This window comes from Vitis riparia, chromosome 16, assembly GCF_004353265.1.
Source record: "Vitis riparia cultivar Riparia Gloire de Montpellier isolate 1030 chromosome 16, EGFV_Vit.rip_1.0, whole genome shotgun sequence".
Taxonomy (NCBI): domain Eukaryota; kingdom Viridiplantae; phylum Streptophyta; class Magnoliopsida; order Vitales; family Vitaceae; genus Vitis; species Vitis riparia.
The window spans coordinates 10,325,377-10,345,710 of NC_048446.1; the positions used below are offsets into that span (position 1 = coordinate 10,325,377).

A 20,334-nucleotide genomic window follows, 5' to 3' on the forward strand; every position below is an offset into this window, starting at 1 on the left:
TAGAGATTGAAAAGGTGGCATGATCAGTTGGTCTCCCGTAAAGAATTCCAGAAGGGACAAAGAGTCTTGCTTTATGACTCTAAGTTCCATATCTTCCCGGGAAAGTTGAAGTCAAGGTAGATAGGTATGTTTACTATCCAAGAAGTATATTCAAATGGAGTAGTTGATTACTACTCACAAAGTGCTATTTTATAGTTTGTAATTAACTCTTTTAAACACTTTTGAGTAGTAGTTATTACCTTTTAAATCAATTGACATGTTAAGGACCCTTGCAATCGTTTCTAATCAAAATTTGTTAAGTTTTGGTGTTTTTGATAGCTTTTTAATCACCAAAGCAATCCAAGATTGAGGGAGAGCTCTGTATAATCCATGGCAAAGCAAATGGAAGCTCATTTATATAAAGAATCTAAGCTTTGGAGCTTTGTAGTCCTTTGCCAAAGCCAAATCAAGAATGCAAGGAGGAAAAATAGAGAGAGAAATCTAACATGAAGAAATTCAAGAGGACATCAGCTTCATGACACATTTCGAGCACTTCCTAGAGTCCATTTTATACATACTATATGTCGTTTCGAATCTTGGGAAGTCAAGAATCCAACACTTCAAATGGTGTGCAAATCGGAGCTAAAATGAAGAAGTTATGACCATTTGAAGACAACCGCACCAAACTGAAAGACAATTTCGCAAGCTGCGAAATCACAAAAGTCAACTTGCAAAATCAAGGTCCAACTTGCGAAATGGACAATTCAACTTGAGAAATTTTTGCAAGTCATGTTTCAACTTGCGAAATCCACCTGTGTACTCCCAGATATTTGCGACCGACTCTTTTAGATTTTTTCTTTAGATATTTGTTGTTTAAATCCCTATTTTCTCCTTGTAATCCACCAATCATAGGATTCCTTAGTTAGAAAGTAAGAAGGAAGGGTGAATAACCTTCGATATAATCATTTGTAATTTTTCTTTTAAAGGGATCTCGAGAGTTTTTTCTTAGAGACAAACTTTTGAATAGTTTTGAAGAAAGTAATACACAGAGCTTTGCTCTACCTTACCTACTCATTTTGATTGTATTTTTCTCACTAGCCAAACAAACTATGAGGATGTTTCCTCAGAGGATGAGTGGCTAGGATTTTTGTTTCTTGGAGTGAAGGAAGCTGGGTAAGGTTGCAAAAATTGGAAGTTTTGTTGTTTCATTTTTTAATGAAGAGAAAGTGTGACCCGTTAATGGTTTTTATCTTTTTAGTTAACTTAAAATGCCTTAAATTCACCTGGGACAACACTTGGTAAGGCAAGTGGTCTCCGTCCATTGAGATACACTAGTTTATCTCTTGTGAGCCTTTGGGAGGTGGTTTAAAGGTAGGATTTTCTAGAATATCCAACACTTGGTAAGCTTTTAGACTCCAAGGAGACATCCATTAGTTATCTCTTGTGAGCTTTTGACGGGTAATCCAAGGTTAAGATCACCTTGAATGGTCAATACTAGGTGAGAGGTATGAACCATTGCAAGATGATTCAATGACAAGGAATTAGTGTTTGAATCCATAAAAGGGAAGCATTTGTACCACACCAGTTTGGGAAATAACTATATGTTAAATCCCCAATGCGAGGAAAAGATTCAAGTAACCGAAACTCTATTTTTTTAATAGGAACCTAAGCCCAATGATCTAGAAACTCCAAGAAACACTTTTCTTTGTAAGTAATTTCCTTTATTATTGGTTTCACCTAAAAACCAATCTTTTCAAACATCTTTATGTTTTCTTTTAAAGCGAACCTTGAAATGAAAAAGCACCAATTCAGCTTTGAATTAATATCAGTTGTAATTTGAAAACTCATCCCAGTGAACGATGCTAGAGCCACTATGCTATACTAGCTAAGGCTATCCTAGTACATGGTGAAATAGGTTTATAAATTTTGTTGATTACTCCCATCTGAGGACCGAAATCAAGGTACACCAGTTGATTGAACACCAATCAACAGGACATACACCAGCTGGGCACGAATCAGTAGTAGAGCTACTCAACAGTACCGGGAGTTTCAAAGTCAATGGCCAATGTCTCAAGCCATTCTTGGAGCCATTTTCTAAAGACAAGGAGGAAATCAACCTCCTTGAACCACATCAAGCTCGAAAAGACAAATGGTTAAATGGACTTAGTTTGTCGGAAGACACTAAGTCCATATATATATATATATATATATATATATATATTTGTTTTAATATTAATTTCAAGTTTTACTGATTTAGTATATGTTTTAAATTGAAATTTCTTGCTTTAATTTTATTTTATTATGACTTAATTTAATTCTTGATGATTAAATGCAGGGGAATTTCAAAACAGAGGAAAAATAGAGCATTTCCCAGTGAATGCAAAAATTTCGCACCACCATATGTCACTTGCGAAAATTTCACAACACCAAATATCACTTGCGAAAATTTCACACCACTAAAAGTCACTTGCGAAAATTTCGCAACACCCAAATCCACTTACGAAAATTTCGTAGCCCATAAATTCACTTGCGAAAATTTTAGCAAAGGCTACCAGCAATTTCGTAACCCGTTTTTGCCTTGTGAAACCCATGCGAAATGTCAACGATCTCTCGTACGAAATACCAACGGTCAGGAGGAAAGCTAAAGGTCACTTAAAAATCCTGTTTAAAGACCTCCAAAGCCTCTGTTTATTTCGCACGACCCATCTTCTATTGCAAAAAGCTCACCGCCACCTTGCGAAGCAATTTCCTTGCCATTCCACGCCCCACGACCACCAAGAAAAAGAAGAGACCTCCGCCCCTCGCCCATTTCAGCCATGGAGTGCATCATAGGAGGCCATACAAACCCGTCAGCATCTCGTGAGGCTCGGCCAAGCGCCTCCGCTCCTCAGGATTCATCTCAGGCCCCTCAGGCCCCGACCGTTCCATCTTCTAAGGGTGGGGTGCCCTCTAGCCCTCCTCAGCGCCAATATTTGACATGGAGACCACCAACCTCTCCACTCCCTGAGTCGTTAGTACACCGCATTCCACCAAAGAGAGCCAGGACCTCAGGCCCTAGAGAGACATCTAGGCATGCGCAACCTAATTCTCAGGGCCCAACGGATTCTCAGTATCCTTCCGGCATTGCTCCGGAAGCCATCATCAAGAGACCTATGGTTACCTCGCCGCCCATTGAGGGCAATTCAGATTGTAGAGTCAGGTCATTTCATTCTAAGCTCTATTTCGACATTGAGGTTATGCGACAACAGCCGGAGCTTCGGGATTCATTTGGACTACTCCAGAGGTACCATCTCGAGCCCATGATGACTCCTAGGGAGTTTTTCTACCCCAAAGTGGCAATGAACTTCTATCAGTCCATGACTACTCAGGGCGCCTAGAGTCCCACCGCCATTCATTTCAACATTGATGGGTGCCAGGGTATTCTAGAGGCTAGGCACATTGCTGAGGCTCTCCATCTTCCATTTTAGCCAGAGGATCCAGCACATTTCAAACAGTGGTCCTCTATATCTCAGTGAGACATGGTCTGCATTCTATCAAGAGGAACTTCTGGAGATTCATTCCTTCTACGTAAGGAGCTTCCATCTGGGATGTTCCTAGTAGATGTATTGTTGCAGTCCATTTTCCTTTTTCAGCATCTAGTACAGAGGTGAGGACCCATCCTGGATGCGTTATTAAGGATATCTGAGGGCCTCTATTTTGGGCCACATCACCTGATTATGGCCATTTTCCTATACTTTGAGGAGAAAGTTCACAGAAAGAAGCTATAGTGAGCCGACACTATCCCATTGCTATTTCCGAGGCTGCTCTACCATATATTGGAGCATATGGGCTATCCTACTGAGCCCCATCTTGAGCGTCACCACCATTATTGAGAGCATTTCACTCTCGACCAATGGACACAGTTGGTAGGTAAGAATTTGACGGAGTCAGCACTTGAAGCAGTCCCACTCAGGCCAGCATCTCCAATACCATCACAACCTGAGCAGACACAGTAGGACGAGCGTCCCACAGAGTTTATTCCATTCACCCCTGCTGCACCATCTATGCCTCAGACCACCTCTACTGATCCTCCTGCTACACCCCCTATTCTACCAGCTGCACCTCCTACATCAGAGGACTTTATCACCGTACCATGGCTTGGAGTTTCATGCCATGGTACTGTTGTTCAGGACACTAATCGCTACGCACAATGCTCTATTCCGGCAGATGGCAGACATACATGCTCAGCAGAACCAGCATACTGCTATCCTTCGTCAGATTCAACAGCATCTAGGACTACCACCACCTTAGACTGACATTCCTGGACCATCAGAGCCGAGAGTTCCAGCTAAGGAGACCATCAGAGCCGATGTTCCACCCCAGGCCACTCACGACACAACCACTAAGCCATCATCTCCACCAGAGAACCCCGCTCCTTAATCATTTCTTTATTTTGTATTTACTTACTATATTAGTAAGCATTATTACTTGTGTAGATATTTTATATTCTGGGATTAGATGTATTACATGATCATATCTCATTGTACTTTCTCAGAGTAATATATACATATCATTTTTGTTTATACTTGGCAATTGTTTTTATCTCCCTTACTCATTAATCTTTTGTTTTTTGAATCATGTGGTTTCTCCTATACGACTCAGACTCCATGTCACTCAAGAGGTACCATTTCCTTCATTTATTTACAATTGTTCTTGCCACATTGAGGGCAATGTTGATCTTGGTTGGGAGGAGAGTAAAGGAAGGAAGTTGTTAATAATTCTAATTTATTTTGTTAAAATAGTACATTTCGCTTAATTTTAAAATTTTTGCTTAATTTTAAAAAGTTTTTACTTTATTCTCCATGGTTATTAAGGAAAAATTCTCAAAATGAAATGGGAGAAATTGAATTCCTACCTTTTTACTTGAATATTAGAGTCGTATTATGCTTATTGAGGTTGATGAATTATTGAAAATCCTATTGAATTCAACCTTATTTCTTCCACTTTAATCTTACCACACACTGTGCACATTAGGTTCCGATTATAAGATGAAAAACTATATCACCTCCTGAACTTAGGAAAATTTAGACTCGGTACCTTTGACCTCATTTTAATAGTGTTGAGACACTTGATAAAAGGCCAATAAGCCTTTGAAAAAAGAGAAAAAGAACAAAGTGTTTCACTTGCTTTGAAACCCGAGCAAGGTCCAAGGGGTATATGGCGAAAGTCTTTGAAACCCGATGCCCTAAGCCTTAATTGGTTAGGAGTCACCGACCTCAATGCTCGTTACAAGGGTGAATAGGTGGAGTTTAACATATTATAGGTGCTTAGGTATTAAATTCCAATCTCAAAAGTCCAGGGTAAAATCCGAGGAGTAAGTGGTTGAAAGATCCTTAAAGCTTGATGCCCTAAACCTTTATTGGTTGGGAGTCATCAATGGATCCCCGTTACACGGACACTTTAGAAAACAATACCTTAAGCATTGCACGCCTACAAGAAAAAAAATTGTGAAATAAAAGAGGTGCGTTCTTAGCCTATTGGAAGTGGTCAGTTTGCTAAAGTCTGAGAAAGAACTAGGTTGGAGGGAGAGATTAGTTCAGAGTACTATATTCGGAAACTAATAAGCTTAACACATAGATTTTTGTGGAAGAGTAATGATTGAGCCTAGGAGAGTGGAAATCCTCTCAATACTTAAATTTGCATAATGCCTACTCTTTATGAATTATGATCAGGTAAGATTTTTTATATCCTCTTGTTGAAGGATGAGTTTTGCTTCTTTCATATTCCATGTGAGAGTATGTTTTACAATCATGCCACTTATGATTTTTTGGAGTGATCAACATGATTTTGTAAATTATTTTACTGTCTTATTTTTTTGTTTTTCTCTGCTTCATTGCTAAGGGACTAGCAATATGTCGGTTGGGGGGAGTGATTACTACTCAAAAAGTGTTCTTTTATAGCTTCTTATAAACTCTTTTAAACACTTTTGAGTAGTATTTATTACCTTTTAACTCAATTGGCACATTAAGGACCATTGCAAGTGTTACTAATCAGTTTTTGGCAAGTTTTGATTTGATAGCTTTTTTATCATTAAAACAAGCCAAGAATGAGGGAGAACTTGGTATAATCCATGGCAAAGCAAGATTGAAGCTAAATTACATGAAGAATCCAAGTTTTGGAGAGCTTCAAAGCCTTTGCCAAATCAATCAAGTGTGCAAGGAAGAGAATCAGAGAAGGAATCTAACACTAAAGAATTTTGCAACCACTTGCGAAATTTTTGCAAGACAGAAGAAAATTTCGCAACTCCTTTTCACCACTTGCAAAATTTTCGCAACTCCTTTTCAGCATTGTGAAAATTTCGTAACTTCTTTTAAGCATTGCGAAAATTTCGCAACTCCTTTTCCTCTTGCGAAATTTTCGCAACTCCATATCTGACTTGCGAAATCTTCATGTAATCTTCAGATATTTTGCACCGACTTCATTAGATTTTTACCTCAAGATAGGAGTTTTCCTTGTTTCAGTTTTTAATGAAGAGGAAGTTGTGACCCGATAATGGTTTTTATATTTTTAGTTAACTTAAAATCCCGTATAATCACCTAGGCCAACACTTGGTAAGCTTTTCGGACTCAATCCATAGAAATCCATTAGTTATCTCTTGCGAGCCTTTGGGAGGTGGTTTAAAGGTAGGATTACTTAGAATAGCCAACACTTGGTAAGCTTTTGGGCTCCCTGGAGACATCCATTAGTTATCTCCTGCGAGCTTTTGAAGGGTGATCCAAGGTTAAGGATCACCTTGAATGGAAAATACTAGGTGAGAGGTACAAGCCATTGCAAGATGCATCAGTGAGAGGGATTTAGCATTGAAACCATTAATGGGAAGCAATTGTAACACACCAGTTGGGAGGATAACTATAGGTTAAATCCCCAATGCGAGGAAAAGATCCGGAATCTCCCCTTTTGTATAAGGAACCTGAACCTAGCGACCTGAAAATCCAAGAAACCTTTTCTTTGTAATTAAAATCAGTTACTATTTTTTGTTAGCTTTAAACCAAACCTTTTTCAACCATCTTTATGTTTTCTTTTAAAGCTAACTTATAAAAGGAAAAGCACCAATCCAATTCTTTAAACTAATATCATGCGTGAAATGAAAACTCATCTCTGTGGACGATCCTAGAACCACTGTGCTGTGCTAGCTATGCTACCCTAGTATATGGTGAAATAGGTTTATAAATTTTATTGATAACTCCCGTCTGAGGACTGAATCAAGAGTACACCAATTGGGGATGAATCAAGGAGTCTTGCTCATAGGATGCATCAACTCATTGTGCTTCCTGCTACAGAAGACCACACCTTGCTTAGACCCATCCCGATGCCAAGAATACCTTACATGATCTAACTTAAGTCTGCTTGCACATGACTCATGTGGTGCTGCATCTGTGTGTGCTGGGCTCACATATCAAGGCCCTTACTATTGAGGCTATGCTCATCCCTACTACAACTTTGCTTCTTTGTCTAAGGCATCCCATCTACGTTCCCACGGTCTCCGTGTTGTTGTCCCCACAGGTTGTGCCACATGAAGGCATCGAGCCTGTACATGTGTGTGGGTCTTTGCATGCTGCTGCGCTAGCATGCCTATGTGTTGTTGTTGCCCATGTGCGCTAATAGCTTGCACACCATTCCGAGGTGTCCATCCCACACGTTGCACCTTGCATTGCTCACAGGTTGCTCAAGGGGCTAAGGTGCTGCCCCACATGAGACTATAGTGCCGACATGCTCAGTTTGAGGGGTTGACAGTAAACTCTTGGTTCTTAATCTCTCAATAGATTTTCCATGTAAAATCTGGTGTCATTCTCTCTCTCTCTCTCCCTCTATTTCTGTTATTTGATTTATTTGTAATAATTAATATCATTTGTTACTTGAACATGTACATTATATGGACAAGAAAAAGAACTGAACTAGGTGTGATTATCCTTTGGTATTCTTGAATAATTCTTGCTCAATTTGATTGATATCAAGTAGTAATTGGAGATGTGTTAAAGGAAGAAATTGTTCTTATATATTTATGTTGGGGAGTGTTGAAGCATTTGCATGTGACTTACATTTATAAATTATTGGGAGAGTGTTGTTGTATTTATACTTGCATATAACTTTTAATCATTGTTGGAAAGTATTGCAAGAGAAGAATATAAACTATGAAAAATTCTAAGGTAAGATAATGTGTTAGGGACCTCTTGTGTAACGTCCCACATCGGATAGGGGAGCAAGTTCCTGGCGCTATATATGTAGAGACTCCTCTTAACCAAGTAGACGCGTTTTAAAGCCGTGAGGGCCCTCTTGGGCCCAAAGCGGACAATATCTACATGGTTGGGTGCGGGTCGTTACAAATGGTATCAGAGCCGATCCCCGACCCCGGTGTGGGGGTTTGTTTGGCCTGGTGTTTGTCTGTTTGACCCCGCAATTCCATGGGACACAACGAGGACGTTGTGTTTGCATGGGGGGGTGTTTGTGATGTCCCACATCGGATAGGGGAGAATGTTCCTGGCGCTATATATGTAGAGGCTCCTCTTAACCAAGTAGACGCGTTTTAAAGCCGTGAGGGATGTCCCACATCGGATAGGGGAGAATGTTCCTGGCGCTATATATGTAGAGGCTCCTCTTAACCAAGTAGACGCGTTTTAAAGCCGTGAGGGCCCCTTTGGGCCCAAAGCAGACAATATCTACACGGTTGGGAGTGGGTCGTTACAAATGGTATCAGAGCCGATCCCCGACCCCGGTGTGGGGGTTTGTGTATCAGAGCCGATCCCCAACCCCGGTGTGGGGGTTTGTTTGGCTCCGTAAGGGGTGTTTATCTGTTTGGCCCCGCAATCCCATGGGACACAACGAGGACGTTGTGTCTGCATGAGGGGGTATTTGTAACGTCCCACATCGGATAGGGGAGCAAGTTCCTGGCGCTATATATGTAGAGACTCCTCTTAACCAAGTAGACGCGTTTTAAAGCCGTGAGGGCCCTCTTGGGCCCAAAGCGGACAATATCTACATGGTTGGGTGCGGGTCGTTACATCTTGAATATGTTTAAAAGCACTTGTTCACCCTTCCTTAAAGTATAGTTTATCATTGAAATTAACCTTCAAAAATCATTGTACTTTAGCAAACCAATACCACCCCTCCCCTTCCATGATTGTTTCTCTTACAATGCCCAAGTATCCGAAGCACACACAAATGAGTGGGTAGTCTCCTTGTACACCATACGAGCACTCTTTATACTAGTATGTAGACTAAATTGATCCCAATCTATTGTAATAGCAACCAACCTTTCCCTCACCTCCTTGATTTTACGACCCATTTTAAAGCTAAATGGAAGTGGATTTGGAGATGAAAAGAAGCCAAGTACCTTTGTTTTAAGGCTACCATGACTCACTACTTGGCACTGCAAAGCTTGGCATCAAAATTCATTGAGCACATCTTCCACATCATAGCACACATCTTTGAGTTTTCCCAACCAATCACGTAGTTTTTGGTCCTGCTGCTTCTCCTCCGCAAGCGAACCGATTTGATCAATGGTGGTTATTGTGGCCTCCAGCTTTTTCAATTCAGTCTTAAAGACCCATGCTGAGCCAATTTCTTGGAAAGTGACAGAGCCGATCTTCCCCACAACGTTATCTGCATTGCTAAACAAAAACGATTCAGCTAAGGTGTTAAAGTTGTTGATGACTGCTCACTGGTAGCTATAAGACAGGTTGCAACTTCCAATATAAATGGGATGATCAGAAGTCAACATTGCAAGTTTGCTCTTAAAAATACTTATGTTCCTTCTAAGATTATGATTTTCTATATTTTTTTTAGATTTAATTTTTCGTTTTTAAAAGGGAGAAAAGCTATATGTATCAAATATCACCTAAATTAATGGTTGAATTAATATTGACATAATATATTGGTCAAAACTGTCTAGGGCTACAACTAGCCCAAGTAGAACTAAGAAACATTTCATTCGAGTTCAACCAACTCCACCTCTAACCTAAGGTACTCAACCTGAGTTGAAATCAACCTCATTTTTTTCCAAACGTGGATTGAATTCAAGTTGGTCAGGTTAGACTTAGGTTTGATAAATTAATTAAGCTACATAATTGAAAATCCATCTATAGTATTTTTTAAAACTTTTTTATATATATGTTTACAAAAAAAAAAAAATTAAATAGTAAATAAAACAAAATTCCAAGATGCAACAAAAAAAGTAAACATAAATTTATTTATCTTTCTAAAAAATAAAAAATATATATGGTGTAATCTAATATGATATTTTTCTTAAAAATCTAAAAAGAAAATGAATATTATTATATAGGATAATAAATATTATAAAAACATTAAATCGGGTTTGTATTAGGCTTGGTTGTCCTAACCTTAGCCCAACCCTAACCCAAATTGAGTTCAGGTTGAAAAAACCTAACCAAAGCTCAACTTGAGTATTGAAATATGATTGTCCAAGTTTGCCTAAATGTTGGGTTGGGTTCAAGTTGGATTAGGTTAACCTGCCCAAGTTGCACCCCTAAAATTTTGTAGTGATTATGCTTTTAATGTAAGAATGTAAAGATAAAACAAACCACATGCATAGATATATAAAAATCTTTTATAGATTTAAAATACTTGAAGCATTTATCTTAGAACTTCATAGTTTGTACTCAAGTAAACTACAAGAATCCTTATACAGAATGAAGTTATTAGAATGCATGTGGTATAATAACCTCCTTAACCAATATCTTATCGAAAGGATACATAAATAGTCCAATCTGTTCATATGTTTATTAAGTCAAAAATCAAATTTACAATTATTAGGTATATGTTGATGACTTAAATCTTATTGGAACTCTTGAAGAACTTATAAAAGCAATGACTTATTTGAAAAATTAATTTGAGAGGAAAATACTTGAAAGGATAAATTTTGGCTTGACATGTTGTTTGAGCATGTTTGAAGTAGAATATTTGTCCGTCAACATACATAAAGTCTCAAAGTGCTCTCATATGGACAAAACTTTTCTATTCAACTCCCTAATGGTTTTCCATTTACTTGAGTTGAAGAAAAAATCATCTCGTCCTTGTGAAGATGACAAATATTTGCTTGGTTCCAAAATATTACATCACAATGTAATTCGTACCCTTATTTATCTTATAAGTTGTAGACACTAGATATTGCTTTTTCTGTTAATTTACTAGTAAGATATAACTCCATTCTAACTAGAAGATATTATAATGATGTCAAACATGTATTATGTAATCTTCACAGGATGAATAATATGAGTCCATTTTATTCAAGAAATTTAAAATCACAAGTACGTGGATGTGCAAATGCAAATTATTTTTCGAATCCTCATAAAGTCAATCCCAAAGAGGATATATATCTATTTGTGGCGATACTACCATATCATGAAGATCTCTACAACAAGATTTTTAACTCGTAAGATTTTTTGTTTAGCCAAGTTTTGTCTCAATAGATTTGAATTAGAAAGATTTTTAACAAGGAAATCCTAATAGTTAAATATTATTCTAAAGAATTACAAAATATTATACTCTTTTTTTTATTAATTTTTTTCTGACAAGATTTCCATGAGACTTTTTTTTTTTAATGTATGGTACATCCAAATTGGTGTATTGTAAGTAGAACAAATGAGGATGTCACCACATTCTCTCCTTTGCTCATCTTAAGGGTCAATATCAAATATAACACATTCATATTTCTTTATTAAAATCATGGAGGAGAAAACGATTGTCTCCAGTTCTCTTTATTCTCCTCTCTATATTTTATTTTATTTCTCGTTATTAGTCCTTTACAAACATAAAGTTTTATATTTACGTAATTAAATATTAAATGGTATAGGTCCGGATTCCAAGCACAATATGAGGCAAAGAAGATGTAATCTTGCTTTCTGGCTTTTCAGACCCCAATAATACTGGCGAAATATGGGACCCAATTCATTTTATGAGTTTTCCAAGAGCCAAAGATGGCCATTTAATTATTAAATCCTCCACTTTGGTTGTAATGATAGTGGGAGATGGACCCCATATTTACTTTACTAATTTCATAAGATATCATCTAATTATTTTTAATTTGATTTAATGATAAGGGGAGGTGCATGGCATATCATTTGCTTTTTGCTTTGATTTAATACATGTTAAACCAGGGTAAAATAAATAAATAACTTTAGATATTTAGGGTATGTTTGGTAACTATTTTCCAAAATAGATTTTAAAAAAAGGGTTTTAAGAATAGTTTTAAAAACTGTCTTATGATGTTTTATAAAACAAAGATCTATTTGAAAATTTAAAATGTTTTTAACTTATTTTTAGTATTTCTAAATATATTTTAAAAATAATTTTTATGTATAGTATTTTATTTTCAATCATTCTAAATGTCTGTATAATTATTTTTTTAAACAATCCTTATAAAACAAGTGAAAATAACAAAAAAAAAAAAAGTAAAAAATATTTTATGAAAACACCTTGTTTTTTGTTTTTAAGAATAAAAAAATAGAAAACAGTTTTTGATCATCAAACAAATTTTTTAGGTTTTTTATTTTGGAGAACAGAAGGTCGTTTTCAAAACTAGTTGTCAAATAAGCCCTTAATGACAAAGAAACACTCAAAACAGTAAAATTTTAAATAAATGATCCATTCCTATCATAAAAATTAATGTTGAAAAATTCATTATTTTATAGGTTTTGCTCTTATGCCATTTTTATGACTATTATTTTGAGTACCAACATTTTATTGTAACATAAGACTAACTGGAGGGAAAACCACAAAAGAACATTACAGAAACTAGATATTGTAAGAGTACTCAAATGCTGAAATTAAACTTGAAATTCATTAATCAAATGATAATCGAGGCTTACTACAGCTAAGAAGGCTTACATCAGAACTATGAACTGAAGATGGTTTACCAAATCCAAACTGAAATACTAACTACAAATCATAAAGAAAACTGGAAAATAAAAGCACAAAATAATGAGAGGTAGCTGCAATGGCAATGAAGGTAGAAGATCTCTCTATGGAAGTACTCGGTGGCAACTGGTTGGTCTGCAGGTCTGCAGGTCTGCCTTTGCAGACTCGAAGAGGCTCCCAAGTACACAGACTTGGTAACTGAGGGTATGTGCAAACCTCTGCATCAGCACAACTGAATTGAGCTTATGTAGACCCTAGTGCACTGTTATACAGAACTACACAACTGTGAGAATCTTCTATTTTCACAAGCTTTCGCCACATTTGTTCAGCCAAACCTCAACGATCGTCAATGGTTCCCTCATTCTGAATCTATCATACCAAGATGAAAATACACCTGAAAACACTAAAGAAACCCTCAAATGCAAAAAAATTAAAGTTTTAACAACAAATATAAGCACCAGATGAGTAGAAGCATTCAAGATGAAATAAAAATATTTAAAGAGGGAGAAAAAGCAAAAGAAAGGATGTGGTTAGTTTGCTACAATATTATGTCTATTGTAGGATGCTTATGAATCTTTGATCCTCACTCTCACTGCTAGCTACTCCCATTATATAATTTAATGTGGATTATAAAATTATAATATCAAATTCAATAATGAAGATGAGAATAGGAAGAAAGAAAGAAAAGAAAAAAAGTAACACTAACATGGAACGAATGAATCCTTTTCTATGCTATATGCCATTTTGGGACATCGCATGATCTAAAAGCCACTTAAAACAATTTTTCCTTGTGTGGAGCATAGTAAACGAAACTCCAAAAATTTTTGTCCATAATATCGGGCACAAAACAAAAGCAAGCTTAGTTTAAGTACAAAATAAATCACCAATCCCAAACGTAATTTGGAATTATTGATAAATGACGAGAAAAGGAGCAATCCTACTATAATGAGCTAATTGAAGCCAATCAGAAGGCCACATGAATGTAAAGGTGGCATAGATGCTCATAGTCTTGAAATTATTCATAGCATTAATAGACATCAAAGATAGAGTATCAACAAAATAAACTAAGGATTAGATAATAGTATGAAAAAGGAAACAAAAAAATGAAATACTCGGAATCACCAAAATAAGAACTAAGATGTGCCCAAAAAAGACAAATACAAAAGGACAATGTCTATTTAGAAAATGCATTTGCAAACAAACAGTTGAAGATGAAAAAGTTCGCATAGATGTTTGTGGCCCTAAAAATATGCATGGTAGAAAACATCAGAATATATAATACTAATAGTTTTAAAATGTATAGGATTGTAGGCAATAATTCTACCTTAATATTTCTCACTATCACATAAAGGAGAACCAACATAGGAGTCCTCCTAAGTGGATATAAAGAAAGCAACACTTTGAGCATTTCCAACTTTCAAATTCCCTCTCTTCTCTTTACTTGGGTGTGGTTTTGTGATGGATTGCATCTTTAAATATAGAGCTTCATAAGAGGATATCTTCCTCCTCTACTTCTCATTGAATAAGTCTCATAGTTGACAAAAATATGCAAAAGGCTAAACATATGTTTTATTTACCAAGTTCCTAGAAAAGTACAATTATAACTAATACCAAGCCCACATTCTAAAACCTAAAGCAAAAGACAGAGTTTTGGTCATGTACAATTATACAAAATTGAAATTGAAGAATAAACCAAGAATAGGTTAAGATTAATTATAAAAAACATGGATGGTAATATTTTATAAGATGGTATAGGCATCTTATACCATATAAATGGTAATATTTTAATTAACAAGTCCCCCTAAGACAGTATTTTTACAATAATAAAATGAACAAGTTCAAAACCACTACTTAGTGTGTCATGGATAGGAGTGATAACTATTTATTTGCACATGCTTTTCAACAATATTTGAGTATAAAGTAATGGAAAACTGAAAGAGGTCCCAGAGAAAACATGAAATTCCATAGGAAGAGAGTTTACCTCACTAGGAAGGATGCAGGATCCCAGACACTTACAGCACTAACCTACTATGATTAATGGCTCTCCGCTCTTTTCCTCTCCTCTTTCACAAATATTATCTGCTTCTGAATTAGACACATGAAGCTTTTATTTATGCCTTTTGAGGTTATGACTGTGGAACAATGAAGCCAAGTCTTGGGCTTTCAAAACCACCTTAAGCAGAAAAGGAAAATAAAAAATCAATCACCTCATTTCTTTGGGCTGAACAAGTCCACTTCCATCAATTCAAAACAAACTGATTCTTGAGGAATTACGACAAAAATAACTACCAAGTAAAATATTGAAGAGAAGTGGCTTAACTTTTATATTTACAGAAAATAAATAGATTCCAGACTTTTGTTCAATAACACTCCCCCAATTGATGAAATTACATAAATGAATAAACTGCTTTTACTTGAAAGGCAAAAAGAAAAAAAGGAAAAAAGAATGTATCTTGCTCAAATCCATGTCAAGCTTCATCATCACTCTGAGTGGATCTCCTGAAACAGGAATTAGGGAATTGTCAGGACACCAAAGAATTAAGATATATTAATTAGTTAAAGGTCATGCATGAGAGATTTTTATACCTTGCTTAATTTTCTGGTGTTTTGACGCCATCAATATATATCTCTGAGACATGAGAGATTTTATGCCAATCTTCCCCTGTTGTTTTCTTGCATCTTTCGGTCAATTGAGGGCATTTTCTAATCTCAAGTCTGTCAAGGGATGTGAACTTGCACATCCACTCTGGCAATGCCTCCAACTTTGGTAATTTTACAAGCTTCAAAACTCGTAGATTCCCGAGCTCTGGAACGTGGTCTTCCCCATTTCCATCTAGTGAATTGAGCCTTTTGCAATCCCAAATCATGAGATGCTCTAACGAGGGCAGTTGTTTCAAGCTAGGTGCCAAAGTCTCCAAACTCCTACAACCGCGAATATGCAATGACCGAAGGGCAATGAGGCTTTGCGTCCCTTGAAGCAGAAATTCTAGATTTTCACATTGGTGAATAAGTAAAATACGAAGAGATTCCAGGCGTCCTATCCCTGTCAAAGCCCTCTGTTTCATGGTGATCCGTAAATGCCTCAAACTGATGAGGTTCCCAAACTCTCTGGGCAGCTTCTCCAGTCCGTTACAATCCAGAAGCAACAACATTTGCAGATGAAACAACTTGCATATTGAATTTGGAAGTTTCTTTATCCTCTTATTGCCACTGAGGTTGAGAAGTCTGAGATGCTTTAGATTACTGATACAATTTGGCAATGTGTCAAAGTTCGAATACGATAAATCTAGCATCTTAATGCATTTGAACTTTGAGATGCAAGCTTTAAGAAATGGTTCTCCACGTGATGTCTCTAACCCAAGGGGGAAATAAATTGTACGAATGTCGTTTAGCTCACCAACAACTCTTAAGATTTCTTTCTCATCCAAATCATAACTAAATGACACATGGCGAACCTTTCTAGAGACAGTTGGGCTTACACAATCTATGACAGTGCACTCAGTTTGTGATATGAATGATGCAAGATCATGCATCAGATCATGCATTTTAAATTTAAAATAAGAATGACAATCTTCAAAGTCTTGAAAGAAGGATCTCGATAACAATTCTTTAATATATCTGTTTCCAATGTTGTCCAATTCTTGCTTCTTTGTGGATGGTTCAATGAGCCCTTGTGCGCTCCACATGTCAACCAATTCATCGTTATAAAGCACACGATCCTTGGGAAAAATTGAGCAGTATGCAAAGCAACATTTTAAGTAAGAGGGCAATTGTTCATAACTCAACCTTAAAGCAGGTAAAATATCACCTTCCTTTTGTTCTAATTTCCATAGGTCATTATCTCTCACATATAACCAATCCCTTTGCTCAAATTTTGAGAACAGTAGGCTCCCCAAAGTCCTTGCCGCCAAAGGAACTCCTTTACACTTCTTTACAATGTCGTCCCCAATTTTTACAAGGTTTGGATGTTGTTTCTCTTGCCCTTCAGTAAATGCCCATTTTAGAAACAAAGACAGACAATCGCCATGGGGAAGACCCTCTAAAATATATGCTGGAACAGTGCCCATGATCGAAGCCACCGGCTGACCCCGCGTTGTTACAACAATTTTATTGCCCTTTGCACCATTCATTAACAAAGTTTTGAGTTCAATCCATTTTTGGCGATCCTCATTCCACATATCATCCAAGACAAGAAAAAAATTTTCATTCCCTAAAGTACTACGAAGAAGAGTTTGTGATTGCTCCATATTCAAATCAGTGTGGTTTGGCAAACCAATACCACTCCCCCCTTCCACAGTAGTTTTGATTGAATTAATTATATCTATGATCACCTTTTTCATATCAAAGTCATTGGAGACACAAACCCATATTCTTTTCTTAAAATGCCCAACTACCCACTGATCATTATACACTAGTTTAGCAAGAGTAGTCTTTCCAAGACCTGCAAGACCAACTATGGGAATGACTGAAATACTCTCATCATCATTACTTGAATTCATCAAAAGCTCCAAAATTTTTTCTTTATCCTTATCTCTTCCGATAACATCGGAAGCAAGCACAAATGAGTGGGTGGTCTCCCTGTACACCAAAGGAGCCCTCTCCATACAAGCCTGTAGATTGAATTGAGCCCTATCTGCTGCAATGCCATCCAACCTCTCCCTCACCTCCTTGATTCTATGGCCCATTTTAAAGCTAAATGGAAGCGGATTTGAAGATGAAAAGAAGCCAAGTACCTTTGTTTTATGGCTGCCATGACTCACCACTTGGCGCTGCAAAGCTTGGTACCGAAATTCATCGAGCACATCTTCCACATCATAGCACACATGTTTGAGCTTTCCCAACCAATCACGTAGCTGTCGATCCTTCCACTGCTTCTCCTCAGCATCCAGGAGGACGGATTTGATAGCGGTTAAGGTGGATTCCAGCTTTTGCAATTCAGTCTTGACGCCCCATGCTAAGCCAATTTCTTGGAGAGTGACAGAGCCGATCTTCCCCACGACGTTGTCTGCAATGCTAAACAAAAACGATTCAGCCATGTCGCTGAAGTTGTTGATGACTGCTCACTGGTCAGCCCTTGCAACTCCCAAGATAAATGAGATGATCAGAAATCATCTTTGCAAATTTACAAAATGTTATGGGTTCAATAATTCAAACTGGGCCCTACCACCACTACCCTCTCTTTGGTTAGGACTGAGGGGTATCATGCCAAGTTGTCAGAAGGACATCAATAATTTCATGCAGTTTGGGTCCACAGCCTTTAAAAGTTAAAACACGCCATGTGCTCCCAATAATTCCTTCAAAGTCTTCCTCGAATGCCCTGCACATGGGAAGGTTTTATCAATTAAACCGCAAGAATTTTTATATAGTTGGACCAATTCAAACACATAGTACAACAACCTTAGCAAATAACCCATTTGGTCCATGTGTTTCCATAAAGAAGTCAAAAATTGAATTCACAGTTATTATAGTGTATGCCGATGACTTGAATATTGTTCATTAAGCTCACAACAACCAAGAAAGTCTTAAAATACTCATATATAGACAATTCTTTTAGATAGAATGGTTGTCCATTAAGTTGAGATGAGGAAAGTATCTGTATATGTATATATGTGTCCTGAAAGTTGACTCTTACGGTAAAACTCAAAAAGTTAATGGTTATTTTGGTTACTAGAAAATTTGAAGGAGATGTGAGGGAAAAAAAATAGAGGAAAAGTGGTAGGAAAGCAAAAATAAAGGAAAATAAAATGTAAATTCAAAGTTAATAACTATTTTTATATATTACTTTAAACTTATTTAATATATTTAACTTTACTATATAAAGATCAAATAATTTTAAAATATATAAGTTTTTTATTAATTTTAATTATATTTGACTTTTTTTATATTTTTTATGATAAAACCAAATATGAAAAAAATGTTTTCATCAACTTTTTTTTCTCTTTATTGGTTCTTAGAAAGAAAAGAAAAAAACTATTCAAAAAATAATTTTCTCATATTTTGTTTTATTATGGAAAATACAAAAGAAATTTTTTATACACAATAGGAAAAAAATAAGTGAAATGAGATTGAAGTAATATAAAATAATTCATCAACTTAAATCTATTTTTTTTTTCTTTAATTTTTCTCTCTCTATTTTCTTTCTTTCTAATTTTTTTTCTCAAATTTTTTGGGAATCAAATATAACTAAATCATTTCAAAATATATGAGTTTCTTATTAATTTTAACAATATTTTATTTTATTTCTTTTATAAATAATTTCCATGGAAAACCAAATAGGAGAGAATTATTTTTCTTTTATGTACTCTTCAAAAACCGAACTCTTAGCGTTTTTCCTTTTTATAATGAAATGTAACCTAAGATTCTTGGAAGGGTTGCCTTCTATATCTTAAAACCTTCAAAGAGATTTAAAGGTGAATTTTTATTGGTGCGACTGTGGTGATAGTGTGGCATGTGCAATCTTTGACTTGACATCAAAGAATGGTGTATATACTATGATGCTTGTTCAAAGATGAATTTAAAAATGTAACTGCATTGTGACTTGACATCCCTAATCTTTATACCCATTCTAGAAAAGCAAAAATCAATTTACTGAGATCTTAATCATAGAAGCTTTAAAGATCGCAATTTCATTTAATGACCTTATCAATTTTAGTTTAGTTTTATGATGGTAAAGTGCAAAATAATAATAATAATAATAATAATAATAATAATAATAATAATAATAAAATAATCTTTTGATGAAAGATCTAGGTAAGGCACAATATATTTTTGGAATTAAGGTCCTTTGAAATAGTAAGAATAGAAGGTTGCATTGTCTCAGGCTACCTACATATTGATAAACTTTTGGTTAAGTATGTGATGCAGAACTCTAAGAAGGGTCTACTTCTTTCTCAAGATCAGTGTCCTAAAACCATTGAGAAGAAAGATCACATGAAGGTAGTAGTACCCTATGCTTTAACAATGGGTAACCTTATATATGGAATGTTATGTACTAAACTAGATATTTGATGATTAGATATCAGTCCAATCTGAGCAAGGAACATTGGATGACAATCAAGCATATACTCAAGTATCTTAGGAGAACGAGAGATTATATGTTGGTGTATCATTGTGATGATTTGTTACCCCTCATGTACACAGATTTGAACTTTTAGTCTAATAAAGACTCTTGCAAGTCTATCTTAGGGTTTGTGTTCACTTTACGTTGTGGGGTTGTTAGTTGAGAAGTGTGAAACAATCTTGTATTATTTAATCTACTATGGAAGTTGAGTATGTTGCTACTTCTTAAGCAACAAAGGAAGTTATTTAGCTTTGGAAATTCCTAATGGGACTTGGGGTAATTCCTTTGATTATATTGCCCTTGATATTGTTTTGTGATAATAGTGAAGCGATGACATAGTCTAAAGAACCAAGAAACCCTTGAAAGGGTAAGCACATTGAGAG

General features: G+C 36.1%; 1 protein-coding gene across 2 annotated transcripts in view; it reads right to left on the minus strand.

Moving 5' to 3' along the window:
- LOC117933676 (putative disease resistance protein RGA3) overlaps positions 1-17,984 on the minus strand; it is a 34,583-nt gene extending 16,599 nt beyond the window's left edge. Inside the window, exons 1-2 of one of the 2 annotated variants that reach the window (XM_034855153.1) lie at positions 15,478-17,984; positions 15,188-15,390 (exon numbers count right to left, since the gene is read on the minus strand). In XM_034855153.1, the coding sequence (XP_034711044.1) occupies positions 15,483-17,927 (2,445 nt within the window). In that variant the 5' untranslated portion in view covers positions 17,928-17,984 and the 3' untranslated portion in view covers positions 15,188-15,390; positions 15,478-15,482. Of the gene's footprint in view, positions 1-15,187; positions 15,391-15,477 lie in introns of those variants that run through there. The other variant, XM_034855152.1, reaches the window with a different exon arrangement.
- Positions 17,985-20,334: the final 2,350 nt, after the last annotated feature.